This window comes from Balearica regulorum, chromosome 1 (genome assembly GCF_011004875.1).
Source record: "Balearica regulorum gibbericeps isolate bBalReg1 chromosome 1, bBalReg1.pri, whole genome shotgun sequence".
NCBI lineage: Eukaryota > Metazoa > Chordata > Aves > Gruiformes > Gruidae > Balearica > Balearica regulorum.
The window spans coordinates 154,521,682-154,537,217 of NC_046184.1; the positions used below are offsets into that span (position 1 = coordinate 154,521,682).

The following is a 15,536-nucleotide window of genomic DNA, read 5'->3' on the forward strand; positions in this document are numbered from 1 at the left end:
CATGTTTTATTACAGTTCTGTTTTAGTTGCTTCTGTAAGTTTTAGTAAAATTCCTGAATATAGACATATAAGCACAGCAGAACTCAGATTTTTAGATCATAACACAGTTTAAGGACATGTATAGCATATAAAGCTATGCTCCTGAGATATTTGCATGAGGTAGCTGGCCCATATTTTCCCTTTAGAGAAATATTGCCAATTATTTTGTTTAATGGATTTGTCAAAGTAACTGTCAGTAGATACTCACAATTAATTATTACAGCATTATTATGTTTCTCTTCCATTAGTGTTTTAAATCGTTAGTAAATTTGAGGTCCCATCATGGAACCCATGGGGAGATTGAGTCTAGAACAGCAATGATTTAACTCTTCTAAAATTTGATCAGGATCTAAAGTGAATTATAAAATAAATGTTAAATGTTGACTATAAATTATCATAATTATCTTAGAAATTGAATTGCCTTGACAAACCCCATGGTTTTAACCTTTTCCAGTTTGTAGGCTGCCTAAAAATGTAAGCAGAACAAATTTTAGCCAATAGGTAACTCACAGGTATCTTTAGTAGAGCCCTCAAAAGCAGTTCACAAACCCCAGTGGGTCTCCTGTGGATCATCACTTTTAAAGACAGAAGTGATGAGGATGTTCTCACCTCTCATTTCAAAATTAAAGACACAATTTCTTTCGGTAATTCTGGAAATAATACTTACTGTATGCGATTATTAGCTAGACCAACACATTTAGATTCAACTTGTGACAGGCCTGCATCTCTCTCACAAAAGTGTTTCTAACTCATTTTAATGGCCTCATCTTTCTCCGTTTTCTTTCTGCATCTGGTAAGCACTGACTGCTTCCAAATCTGCATGTCACAGGACAGGCACGCTGAAACCTCTCAAAAAATCCTGACCCCCTCAGGTTCAAACAGATATGTTTGGTTTTTTTCTATGTTACAAAAGAGCATAAATCAGGAACGGATTGCTTTTCCACCAATTCTTGAATCAAGAAAAAAAATTCTGTCAGCCTACATGTTATTTACCAATGCAACACTTATTTAAAGATACAAGGGGAAAGCACACAGTAAACCAAGGGTGTGTTAAGAAGCCTAGGCAAGCATTCAACATAAATCAAATCAATATGTAAATTTGTGTTTGATTGGGAAACCTGCATTGGCCATGTAAGACCCCAGCAGGGAGTAGAGAGCAGCTATGATAAATGAGTTTACATGCTTCTAAATTCCAATTAAAAATCTTCAAACACAAATGTACCACTGGGATTGAAGCTGATTCATGTGATTGTCTTGTGAATGCTGGGACACGCATTTTTTTGCAAATGCAAACCCCCTGGACGTAAAAACTTGATATGTGATATGCAACAATAAAGTGATTTTACTTAATCATTCTTTTAAACTACCGCAGATTTTTTTGTGTGTGTTGGAGCAACCTTATAACCTCCAAAAATAAACCTCCTAAATGGATAGCAAGTGGGTTTTTGGGAAAGGAGAAAATGGCAAAGATGACAGGTGCTCTGTCTGGTGCAAATCTGAAGTTGCTCTGGAAGAGGTATGCCAGCTTAAGTACATTTAAACATGAGATCCATAACTGATATATATATATTGCTTTTGCCTTGTTCTAAACAAGAAAATATTTTTCTCTCTCAGTTAAAATTTCTTATTACATCAAAAGAATAAACTACCTTTAGAACAGGTATCATATAGATGACATACCAAAGGAAGTTATAACTTTGCTGATATTTAAAAATCGGGGCTAATCTTAAAGTAACTTTGTATTTAAAATAAAACTAAAAAGGGACTACATTTCTGAACAAAATAGGATCACCAGAAGAATCAGGAAGAAACGCTTTCCCTTCTGACAAGCATTTTCCAGCTGTCTGGTTTTTTTTGAGGGGCAGACTTAATTTTCTTCCAAACATCAGTCATGGGGCAATGCTGGAAGCAGGATGTTCTGGTGTCAGAGACCACACAGGCATCTCTGATTGTCCAGTCCAGTCCTCTGCTATCACATGGCAGTTGGAAAACTCTCAAGTTTCATCCTAAAAAAAATTTAATTCCACTATTTGCCTTGGTTTGACTTTCTGAAAGGATTTTCCAGAAAAATTCATGAAAAAAAGTCCACTAAGGATTACTAGCTCCAAAATGAACTCTGCCCCCAGAGGGCCCTTCCTCACAGACCGCTGGAAACTGAGAGATCACACTGGCAAAAGAGACACCCCGCACCTCTCTTTCTTCCCGTGGCTGCAGCACCTTCTCGTTTTTGTCCGAAAGAGACCCCTGGGCTGCACACACCTTTGGTGTGCCTCAGACAGGTGATTTTATATTCTTCATCTGACCGCAATTCTACTTCTGGTGTAAGTTGTCTGATTTTCTCTCATACTCTTGGGGTTTTCTCGTTGGGTTTTCATTCGTTTGCTTGTTTTGGTTTTTTATTTTTTTTATTTTGAGGGAGGGTGTTTGGTTTTGGGTGTTTTTTGGGTTTTTTTGTGGTTTTTTTTTTTCAGGAATACATTTTAGTTGCAACAGAAGGGCTTGGTCTTCCATACCTGTCCCTCAGTGAAGCAGTAAGATGTCTGGCACCACAATGCCCTCAATTAATTAGGTTATCATCTTCCATACAGCTTGGAGGTATTATTTCAGCGATCAAATGGAGATATTATATCTTTGCAAAATAAAATCGGTACACAAATCCTGAGTATAGCTGTAATGTGTAATCTGACAGAAAGTAGTAGAACAAGGTAGGCAATGTTCAATAATACATGACAGCACTCGTCAGGCACTCTGACTACCGGAGCTGGGAATACAGTTGGACAAGCTGCTACATTCAAAACAGGGGTATATTTTATTTACTTATTTGGATCTTGTGGGTTTCAATTATTTATTTATTATTATTTGTTTTGGCTGAGTTTCTTTCAGCTCTAGATTTCGGATATCAACTACAAAATGACACCTTCCCAGAGTGACTAAAACATCAATGAATATTGAACTATACTGGGTTTTTCTCAAAGGTAATGTTTCTCTTTCCAGATAAACTGACTACACAATGCTTTTTAAAACCTTCAGCGCATCCTCCTAATTTGCCTCTGATGCTTGAGAAAAAGATGATGTTCAGGACAGCAACTGTGCCTTTCTGAAGATGAGTTCTGAAAACAAATCATTTACGGTAGAGGTCTTCAGAACAGCTGACCTAATAATGCTGATACCACCGTACATAATCTAACAAAAGATATCTGAAAAACTGAATCATGTTGCTACTTAATTTTTCACTGCTGCTTTGTGATATTAATGGAGATATTTTGCTCGATCAGTTAGAGACTAGGTTTGCCACAATGCTTTTGAAGTAATTCCAAAAACAATCATCAACTCATATTTGCTAATGTTGTGTATCATCCTTTCCTGTATAAAAACACTACATTTATGGTCAAACAACATTAGAGGCAAACACCACTGAATTTATGGTCTTTTAGCAGCCTAAATCTCTGCTGATCTACGTGTATGCGGCAGCATGTGACAGCAAGAGAATGACGGGCAGAGGGACCAATTTAGTCTCGCTCATACCAGGCACTCATGATTAAGTCAGAAGTGAGGTCACTCTCCACAGGTGCTGTCAGTAGGGTAGTGGACCACACTCCCATTGAACTCAAATTCGAAGCAGCCTTTTAAGGTGACCCATTGGCTACTGGGGCAGCACAAGGGGAGTAACTACACACTTTAGCCAAACACCTGAGCTTAGGGAGGGCACAGGGATGCTCAGGAGGTTTTGTTCCCTCCTCTTCTGCAATCACAGCCTTCTACCAGGGGAAGATGCAATGAAGATGAAGGAGGGGAGACAGAAAAGGCACCTCAAACGTGTAGGGAGCTGACTGTGGCATCTGCTGGTTCAAAGGGGAGAATCTGCGCTTTCCCTTTTGGAGGTCACAGCAGTCAGATCTAGGACATACTTGCTGAGGAGAGGGGCATCAGCCCTCCAAAAGCCCTCGATACAGAAACACAAGATACTGTACCTACTGATGAATTTATATGATGCGTTACCTCATACCATTTAGTCTGTAAGGCACATGTTTTTGACTGTAATCTTCTAAAAATAAAGCCGCACTGTGTTATAAGATCTGATTTTTGTCTGTATGAGACATTACAAAAGGAATTCTTTGACATTACTGTCAAAACAATAAACAAATCACAATTCAGGGGGATATACTCATTCAGATCAATGATAAATATATAACATGCTATGTCCTCTCTTGGATGTTATGTGTTTACAAAGCCGTTAGTGATTTTTTTATTACACCAGACTTGTTTGATTGCCACATTTTGCTTCAAAGATGATCAAAGATTACTTCCAGCTAATAGGCAAACACGACAGACATTAATAACGAACATTAAAGCCCAGCATTTAGAACTGTGACAATGGGCGGGGGGTAGCAACACATTGCATTCTTGAGTATTCTTTTCTTTTAACTTTTGAACAGTCAACAAAAGAAGTGATTGGCAACAAATATTAAATCAAGTAGGAACAAAGAAGGCCCTTGAAACCATAATGAATATGCAGCTCTTTCTGAGGGAAGAGACTGCTGAAAGCAATAAGATTTCATGAAATAAGAGCTATGGCTTAAGCTGTAATGAAACAATAAATACATTCTTCACGAATATGAAAAGACATTTCCAATTTTTCATTGTCAGATGTTGGCTCTTACATTACTGCAATCTGCCAACCTGCACTATGGGGTTTAAACAAAATAGAAGAGATAAGACTGCAGATTTTTTTAATATAACGATATGTGAAAAAATAACCATCTTTTTTTATCTTACCTCTTTGAGCACATGACAGATAAAACATGTTTCAGAAGTGAGTAACCAAAATCTTACACCAGGGTGTATTGTATGTCTGATATTACTTAACCTACTAGGACGGCAAGCTGCTTGCTTATTTGCGTCTTTTTCTGGGACCATTTCCATAGGACGCTGAAATGCACATGACATTATCTGATTACAAATAAGCCAACATTCAGCCACTAGAAAGCTGAACTGCACAGAGGCTTTGTACCTTTTAATGGGAAATTTTCTACCTTCTCAGATGGCTGAATCTACAGGGGACTATGGTTGCGAACTAACTTACATAGAAGCAACCCTATGGATGTAGGTGGATTATTACAATTATTTTTATTTTGTGGAACATAAAAGATTACATTTATATGTGTATGAAGATGAATATCGTATCTGGAACATTACATAGACTTTCTACTTTTTCACTCCTTAGTCCCTGACTTTACTCCATCACTCTGTGCTCTGTCCTCCATTCTTTCCCTCCTGTTTTTCTTAGCTTCCTTTTAGCTGCTTTTCTCACTTTTCTGTTTGTTTGGGGTTTGTTTTGTTGTTGTTGTTTTTTTTCCCCTCTGGCTCTTCCTGCTTTCCTCTTTCTAAATTCCCTATTCCATTTTATTATTTACCTTCTCTCTCAGCCAATTTATTCTTCCTCCAACCTTACTTCTCTGAATCATCCTTTATCTGGTGCCTGTTTTACTCCCCACTCCCGCCCCACACAGACGCTTATTGTCACTCTAGTCTTTAATCTGCCCCTCACTTCCCATCTGTTCATTATTTCCAGGTTGACCATCTCCTCCCATTACAGACAGACCATGTTTCTTCTTGCTGCCCACATAAGAAACAAGGAGTCTTTTAGCTGGCCTGCTTTTCTTCATTCCACTGTGTCTTTCTCACACCACATCCCACTTCATAGTGAATGCTAATAACAACTTTAAAATATTTTTACCAAAAATAATAATAATAAAAAAAAATACAGTCCTGGATCTGTGAAAAAGAAGACGCCAGGGCCGCTTAGCTTTTGTGTGAGGTGCCAAAGCTATAGTCTTGCATTTGTTGACTATTTCTTCTTGCTGCTGTTCCTGACATTCCAAGGATCTTAGATATTTCAACAGTCTTTATGCTCTGTCTTTTAAACACACACACTCATAGGAGCTATCGAGAACAGAGGAAGCAATAAATACAGTCTGAAGAAGAGAACCCATTGGACTGGCTAAGTAACTGAGAAATGCTTCGTGTAAAAGAAAAAGAGCACAGAGGTAATATTTTTTTATTTTAGAGGAGGTTTGGGGTTTTAGATCCTGCTAGGCAATTTCAACATTTGTGGAGTCTCCAGTAGGTTTTGGGATCACTTCCTGGAGCATGACTGAATAGAAATGACTCTTAGTCATAACAAAATTCTCTATCTAAGCAAGATTATGTCACAAATGACCGGAAGAAACATCTCTTCCATTTTGGTGGTTTCTTTGCCTCTGGAAGGAAATTATGGGATAAGAATTCAAGATGACAGATCCAGGCAAATTTGGAAGTCCCAAACTGTTTAACAAATCACTGAAGCAATTTGAAACAGTAACCATTTAAATAATTTTAAATCAGTAATTTTAAATCAAATTTGGAAAAGGAAGTTTCCTGGTTTTCTGCTGTTCAGGGAGCAAGAGGCGGAGCACAGCTACCAAAAGTTTTTCTGTGGAAGCTGAGTTAGATGCTGTCCTTGCAGTTGATATATGTGGGCTTAGTCACCAAGAGCAAAGTAGATTTTCTTGTAAGGGTAGATTGGGATATTGTTTCTTACAGTACCATACTGTAGATTTCTAGTTTACATTTTGAAGATTTCCTTGACTAGAATGTTTTGGTTTACAAAGAAAGCACAAAATACATGGAAGCTGGTGTGCTGCGATGGTGAAAAGAATATGTGTGGCTCTTTGCTGACAGATAGTTTCTTAAAGATCTGCTATCTGAACAGACTACAGTCCATGAAGCTTAGAGTCATAGAATAGAATCATAGAGTGGGTTGTGTTGGAAAGGACCTCAAAGATCATCTAGTTCCAACCCCCCTGCCATGGGCAGGGACACCCTCCACTACACCAGGTTGCCCAAAGCCCCATCCAGCCTGGCCTTGAACACTGCCAGGGAGAGGGCATCCACAGCTTCTCTGGGCAACCTGTGCCAGTGCCTCACCACCCTCACAGTAAAGAATTTCTTTCTAACATCTAATCTAAATCGACCCTCCTTCAGCTTAAACCCATTACCCCTTGTCCTGTCACTACACTCCCTGATAAACAGTCCCTCTCCAGCTTTCCTGTAGGCCCTCTTCAGAAACTGGTAAGCCGCTATAAGGTCTTCCCAGAGCCTTCTTTTCTCCAGGCTGAACAACCCCAAGTTTCTCAGCCTGTCCTCATAGGAGAAGTGCTCCAGCCCTCTGATCAGCTTCGTGGCCCTCCTCTGGACTCGCTCCAACAGCTCCATGTCTCTCCTGTACTGGGGCCCCCAGAGCTGGACGCAGTACTCCAGGTGGGGTCTCACAAGAGCAGAGTAGAGGGGCAGAATCACCTCCCTCGACCTGCTGGTCACACACATCTTTTGATGCAGCCCAGGACACGGTTGGCTTTCTGGGCTGCAAGCGCACACTGCCGGCTCATGTTGAGCTTCTCATCAGTCAATACCCCCAAGTCCTTCTCCTCAGGGCTGCTTTCAATCCATTCTCCACCCAGCCTCTGGTTGTGCTTGGGATTGTGCCAACCCACATGCAGGACCTTGCACTTGGCCTTGTTGATCTTCATGCGGTTCACACAGGCCCACCTCTCCAGCCTGTCAAGGTCCCTCTGGATGGCATCCCTTCCCTCCAGCGTGTCGACCACACCACACAGCTTGGTGTCGTCAATGAACTTCCTAAGAGTGCACTTAATCCCACTGTCCATGCTGCCGAGAAAGATGTTGAACAGTGCCGGTCGCAGTACCGACCACTGAGGAATGCCACTCATCACTGTTCTCCACTTGGACATTTGATCTGGAGCTGTTGATCACAGTTCTTTGAGTGCGGCCATCCAGCCAACTCCTTATCCACCAAGTGGTCCATCTGTCAAATCCTTGTCTCTCCAATTTAGAGACAAGGATGTCATGCGGGACAGTGTCAAATGCCTTGCACAAGTCCAGGTAGATGATGTCAGTTGCCTTTCCCTTATCCACCAATGCTGTAATCCCATCATAGAAGGCCACCAAATTTATCAGGCATGATTTGCCCTTAGTGAAGCCGTGTTGGCTGTCACCAATCACCTCCTTATTTTCCATGTGCCTGAGCATAGTCTCCAGGAGGATCTGCTCCATGACCTTGCCAGGCACAGAGGTGAGACTGACTGGCCTGTAGTTCCATGGGTCTTCCTTTTTACCCTTCTTAAAAATGGGGGCTATGTTTCCCCTTTTCCAGTCAGCGGGAACTTCGCCGGACTGACACAGCTTCTCAAATATGACGGTGAGTGGCCTGGCCACTTGATCTGCCAGTTCCCTCAGGACCCGTGGATGCATCTCATCAGGTCCCATGGACTTGTGCACCTTCAGGTTCCTTAGATATTCTTGAACCTGATCTTCTCCTACAGTGGGCGGTTCTGCATTCTCCCAGTCCCTGCCTTCTGCGACCTGGGCAGTGTGGCTCAAGGATTTGCCAGTGAAGACTGAGGCAAAGAAGTCATCGAGTACCTCAGCCTGCTCCATATCCTGGGTCACCAGGTCACCTGTTTCATTCTGGAGGGGACCCACCTTTTCCCTCGTCCTCCTTTTCTCACTGACATACCTATAGAAGCTTTTCTTCTCGTCCTTGACATCCCTGGCCAGACTAATTTCTATCAGGGCTTTGACTTTCCTAACCTGATCCCTGGCTGCTCGGACAGTTTCTCTGCATTCCTCCCAGGCTACCTGCCCTTGCTTCCACCCTCTGTAGGCTTCCTTGTTTTGTTTGACTTTGCCCAGGAGCTCTTTGTTCATCCACGGGGGCCTCTTGGTGTTTTTGCCTGACTTCCTCTTTGTTGGGATGCATCGCTCCTGAGCTTGGAGGAGGTGACCCTTGACTATTAGCCAGCTGTCTTGGGCCCTTCTTCCTTCCAGGCCTTTGTCCCATGGTATTCTACCAAGCAGATCCCTGAAGAGGCCAAGGTCTGCTCTTCTGAAGTCCAGGGTAGTGAGCTGGCTGCATGCCCTCCTCGCTGCCCTGAGGATCTTGAATTCCAGAATTTCGTGGTCACTGCAGCCAAGGCTGCCCTTGAGCTTCACATCCTCTACCAGGCGCTTCTTGTCGGTGAGCTTCTTGATAACTGGTTTGATCCCCAAATTCATGGTTCAGTTTTCATCTTCACTGAAGATGAAGATGATGTTACAGTGTTATAGCAGATGTTAGGTTCTTTATGTTTTTTGTGGTATTTACTTGCAACCTATAGATATAGTCACTTGGAAATCTAAAATTGTACAGCCACAGAACAATATGAAGGGAAAGGTATTAGTTTAAAAAAAAAAAAAACAACTTTGCTATTCTTTTAACATGTAAGACTTTCATTTCTTTTCATGTAAGTTCTTTCATTTCTTATAAGACAAAATTAAAACTTTATTTTTAATAACCTTCCCCTTTTTCTACCAGAACAAAGTAGTATTTTATTCCATAACTTTCAAATGAGAAATATTTTATTAGTATTTTAACTTTTTAAAAAAATTTTTGTCCTTTATCACTCTGATAAAAATTGATCTTTAAGAAAAGTAAAATTATGGTCAACAGTGAACTTTTTGTTTGTTTGTTTTCCACAGACTTGACTTTAGAAGTGATCAGGTAAGTTGCTGAGTTCACATCTGCATGATATTTTATACTTGGTAATTGCTCCCAAAAGTGTTTGTTAAAAGATTGATCCTTATGATACATGTTGACAGATATTGAGCTGAAGAATTTGCTCTCTGAAGTGTGTAGGTTTGCAGTGTGAAGGAAGTATCAGGCAGTGATGCAGGTAATTATCACCTGGTGTGACAACATGATGGTACCGTAAGCCATATTGCCTAAACTTTAGTTGGATGTACATGGGCCTGGAGATCCTGTGACAAAAATGAAATTAACTCCTGTCACTACAGTAAGGAACTAGCAGGGAGATATTAAAAAACCCATAAATATTAGAAGTCCCTGAAAGCTAATGAACCAGTTTCCTTTAGCTGAAATGACAGAGTGTCTGCCAAGAAATCCAAGGACCCAGTCTATGTTTCTCTCTCCAAAGCAATTAGTCAATCAGTACTTCACAGATCTGTGAAACAATCTGTCCTATTTCATACGTCTGTGCAAGAATTACTTTAAAGTGATAAGGTTACTGCAGTGAAGCCTGGCAAAGACTTTTACAATAGGATTGTACACTGTTATAGTCACCAGAAGCATGCTAAGAAATGTCAACTGTAATTAAACCCAATCATTTTCAAATATATGCCATGCTTTGGAAATGGCGAGGAATGATTTTTACAGTAAGAATTTTCAGCCCTCTGAGTATAGACTTTTTTCAAGATTTTTTTTTTCTTTTTGTGGGAGGAAGATTTTTTTCTTTTGGCAACACCATTTTGGAAGATGTTTATTCATTAAGGAAATTGTATCAAAAATCACAGAACTGCAGGTTCCTTCCCTAAACTTGTCACAGTTCTTATTGAGCTTGCATTTAAGGATGCCCCTGCATGTAATTCTGAGTACATGGCATGGAATCTATTTTAAAGATTTGTGAAACTCTTTGGCAAAAGATCTATTTACTGAAAAGTGACATTTCACAGTACCGAATTGAAATTGTGTTCAGCTTTTGGCAAGTAGTTTTGGAAAAATCAAAAATACAAATTTGTAAATGGTAAAAGACTTGCTTCTAAAATAAAGCATTGAAATGTTGCGGACTAATTTCATATAAGGATACAGTTTACATTTGCAAAGATAAGAAGAAGATAATGGCTCCCCTATACCCAGTTCATTTAACTCTCTGTGCACTGATGTAGTAATTTAAGCGTGATCCTCCTTGATCCCAGGCAAGCATTTTAGCAATAGAGGTGTAAGATGCTCCAGGACAAAAGTGTCTCACTGTGTGAGGTTTATAACTGCAGCAGTTTGTGGGACTTGGATTTTTCATTCACTGGAGAGGACTCTTGGGCCACTCTGATGCCTAATAAGTATTTGGTTGATCATTAAAAAATGTAAGAGATAATTGAAAACATTGTCTCCAGGCATCTTCATAATCCCATATTCTCATCTGGTATACTGATCTGCAGATAGTAGACCTGTAAGTATTTTTTCATAATGTGATCAAAATACATTTTGAGAGACTGAGAAGTATGGTGATGGCAAAGATTTGTTACTGTGTGCAAGACATGTATGTAGCTATGTATGTGCCAGAGCAGCTCTGGCCGGCCTCGCTTCTGTCTCTGAAGAGATTAATGTAGTGCCGAGCGCTGCCTTGGCACAATCTTCCAGCTGAGAATAGGCGTTGTAGTTATGCCGGTGCTTTGGACAACGGGGCAGAAAAACAAAAAATGAAGATCTTTGTACTAGTTTGCTCACATACTTACTCAGTTAAAACCTATTGTTTTTCAAAGTTACGTTAAGACTGAATATGATGTTGAAGGCTGAATCCCACTCCTGTTGGAGTCAATGGTGAAACATTCATTCACTTAGTTGGGGCAGTATGTTGCTGTAATGAAATGACAGCTGTCCCCTGCACACAAGCAGCTTGTAAATGTGATAAAGCACTTACCTTACCTTGTAGTAAAATAGTTTGGAAACTGTATCGTTGGTTAATGAGTTTTCTGTTGAGGAAATTCCTCTCAGCTCCAACATATTTTCTCTTTGGACAATATTTGGCTTTACTGTAAAATTCTTACAGTCATCTCAAATAAAAAAATAACTCAGGACTACCCTTTTAGAAAAGTGGACTGAGGACATAAAGACAACAGGAGAATACACTAATGCCATTTAAGTGAAATAAAATAAAATTTCTTGAATACCTTCATGCCGGAATTGGCTACTTAGAAAGTAAAGTGTTTCACATATTATGTATAAAATGTTGAAGAAAAGAATGAAGAAAATGTATTATGACAAATTTTATTCCTTTTTGTTCACTTAATGCACATCAAACTTAATTCTGTATTGTTATTATAAAGTGACATTAACAAACCAGAAATTTTATAAGAACCAAAGTGCAAGCTTCACACCACCTCAGTACCTATTGCTGTTTTAATTGATAGATATTTTAATTTTTCCTTATTGATATTTGTATAAAAGCAGTGAAGAACACTTTTAAAGTCTTCACTGCTTTTATATACAAAAGGATGATATAATTATGCACTTACTCCTATGGTGTTCATTATCATGCAACTGTTTCTGAATGAATATCTTGAGAGGGATAACATCGTGGTCCTCTCAGGATGAAGGGACATATTTCCTGCCTGAAAATAGCATCCTCACAACCAGCAACACTGAGTTTCATAAACTGTGAACTGTACTATGAGAACCTTTCAGGATGATTATCCTCCCAGCAAAAAAAGTTAAGAGTAAATTCATTATTGTCCTTAGCTCAATACAAACCTGTAAAAGAAGTCTGCATTTTTTAATGCCAACACACGAATTTAAATCAAGACAGCTTTCGACGTGCATCTACTATGATTTTTTTTCTCTTTTACTGGTTCTAGTAGACAGTCAATGAAATATTTACCTGACTAGTGTGGCTCTCCCTGTGTCTTTGAATCGATGAACCTGCCGTAGTGCTGGCCGACAGACTTGAATATTCATTTTCCTCTGGTAAACCTAAAGCAGAACAATACTAATTTATAATCTGACATTTATGCATTGGCTGATTTCAGCATGAGATTCAAAGGACCTTGACATATTTTACTAAAAAAAAATGAAAAAAATCACACACTTGCCTGGATATTTACTATTTCCATGCTTATTGAAACTGGAACAATTATTGTTTACCTGGACTGAATAGCATCATAGGTATGCATGCTGGTTTACAGAAGGAGTAATTGTACTGAAAGAGCCTACAAATAACACATTACCTGTACACCGGCCAGGGATTCCTCCTGCAATGCGGAAATCCCTGGCTCCTCTTCCCCTGGCTCCTTTTCATCGCAGAAGCAATGCAAAGGGAATGGAAAACAGGGCTGCGGTCTGCTCTCAAATAACGTCTCTAGGTCTCACGGGAAGTCAATAGTAGGTCCAGGAATTACAACTTCATCTCCTCAGTACAGAGTGTTTTTTGTGATTCCTGGACTTATTGTGCACTCTCCATGTGGGAATTAGCTGCTCAAAATTTAGCTGTGTAAAACCCAGTCATCCAGTGTAAAAGAGCCAGGTAGTCTCCCTCTGTAGTCAGGAGAAACAAGCACCTCTGCCCAGTGGCCCTAGGGTGAGGGTCACTGCCAGTGCTTCCCCATCGCTTCTGCCGGAGTGGGAAGAGCATTCACATGGCACTACAGAGGATCTGAAAGGCGGGATGAGGGGGAGCAAAGGCAGAAGCAGAAAGGCAGTGAGTCCATGACAAGTGTTATTAAGCCTCTCACAAACTAGGATCATAGACGCCACGGTAGGCTTTGTATAGCATATATTCCAAATTTTCATGCTACACATATCGCTACTCCTTCTTTAGAGGAAGTCACCACGAGAAGAGGATTCACCCTGCTAAGAGATATGCAAGTTGAATTGTTCTCAGTAGATCGCCTGAGATTTACTAACTAGAAATGGATAATATCTAACCTGAAGTATTTGATTAGAGTAGGCATCTACCTTTTGTCTGGCTAAAACTAGGTGAGGTGATTCTGGGCCTAGATACGTAACTCTTAGATAAGAAAAAATGAGGTGAGCCCCACTCTTTGCATATTGTACACAACATACACAGAACCATAATGAAACAATTCCAAGTTCAAATGCAATGAATCATAAACTACTTATGGGATTATGTACTGCACGTGACATAGTTCTGTTTCATGTTCATGTTCGGTTTGTTCGATCATGAAACTGGCATAGAAACACACTGTGAAACACGCTTGTCTTCCAACCTGCTATTTTCAGTGTTAATTTATTTTATCTTTTTTTATTTTGATAAATGAGCATTAACTCTTACATGGTTACTGATATATGATTTGATTAATGAAAATATAAATTGCATGAATAATCCCATAAAATAATCTGACTTTGTGAGAGAAACAGAACAAGAAATTTAAAGAGAAGGAATGATCCTTATTCCTTTTTGGCCTCTCTACCCTGCTTTTAGTTTCCCCCTTACAATGGTGCATCTCCACAGCTTTATAACTAGGAACAGCTGGGTTTTTTCTTTGTTTGTTTGGTGGTTGGGGTTTTTTTTTTGTTTTGTTCTTCTGAATAAAGCTTGTGTAAAGTATTCATAAATATGGATCTCTTTCTATAGCTTCAAATCATCTGTGGACACACACACAGGCAGTGAAGAAGGTGGAACCCCTGCTTGCCACTCAGGAGCCAGGACAAATCTTGTGAGAATCCAGCATTTCAGTCCTTTTCTGCCTGGTGCAGAGAGGGAGTCTGACCGTTCTCTCAGTGATTTGAACTATGTGTCGCTTTGAGGTGGAGTTACCACTTTTTGAAGCTGGTCTGTGATATATTAGGTATGTCCTGGGGCAAGGTCTGATGCTCAAGGTCACCAGTATACTAGGCGTGTCAAATATACGTCAGTTGCCACTATTCCTTTCTTACCTATATGAAGTCCTCTGTCCTCCAACTTAAAATTCTCCCTCAGAAAAATCACATATTTTTGGTCAAATGAAATGCTTGAAGTAAATTTCCTTCCAGAAATCCAGCTTTTGTCAACACAAAACAAATCCCTTTTTTTCAAATAATTCTCTGAAGTAATAATTTATTCACATGGATTCAATTTGGATACTTCTCAAACAAAGTAATAAAAATTATCCACATTTTAATGCAAAATGGCTTTTAAAAGTAGGTGTTATTTAATTTAAATAAAAGATACCATGTGAAATATTTGCATGACTCTAGACCACCATAGATGAATGAAAAAGCTTTCCTAGGCCAGCAGCATGTTTTGAAAAAGATATTGCTTTTGAACTATATTTATACACTTTAGGATCTACCATCCATGACAGCCTTGAGCTAAGAATAAGGTTATCAATGATTTTCTGTTTATTTCTATGGAAAGCACTTCGATAAGAGGTCTTATCAAATAAGTAAAGTTTCCATGTACCAGCACATCGTCACAGACATGGCAAGCAGAGGCTCGGTAGAGTTTGGAAAGATAAATGGAGCAGCTGATTACATTTTGAGAGTTTTCCTTTACGTACACCTAAGCAAATATTAGGATACCACAGCTGTGCTCTGAATAAGACCTTGCTTAATTCGGCACAAGGTTGGAAGCATCAACTTAACAGGGGCAGGGGTAGAGCTACAAGAACGTAAGTTAATCAGGGGTTCAGGCTGGAGTCCAAATTACACCATCTGGACCAGGCTTTCTTGCAACCACTCTCGAGTTACCATAAGTAAGTCTAATTTGGGAATTTTTTGGCAAAACTATGCTTGCTAACACTATTGCTGTAATTATATGTGGTGGTGAAAATGATAGCAAGAAATATGATTCAGTCAATAATCTCTAACTGGAGAAGTTAAATGAACGAAATGCATTCCATTTTTTCATGGAATCAAGAATATGGCCTTGTCCCGAGCAGTATGTTTGTTG

General features: G+C 39.6%; 1 protein-coding gene across 3 annotated transcripts in view; it reads right to left on the reverse strand.

Moving 5' to 3' along the window:
* The window catches only part of MYO16 (myosin XVI), a 406,643-nt gene that overhangs the window by 10,227 nt on the left and 380,880 nt on the right, over window positions 1-15,536 (reverse strand). For all 3 annotated transcript variants that reach the window (XM_075740353.1, XM_075740347.1, XM_075740336.1), the window contains one exon: window positions 12,528-12,619. In XM_075740353.1, coding sequence (XP_075596468.1) covers window positions 12,528-12,619 — 92 coding nt within the window. The remainder of the gene's footprint in view (window positions 1-12,527; window positions 12,620-15,536) is intronic.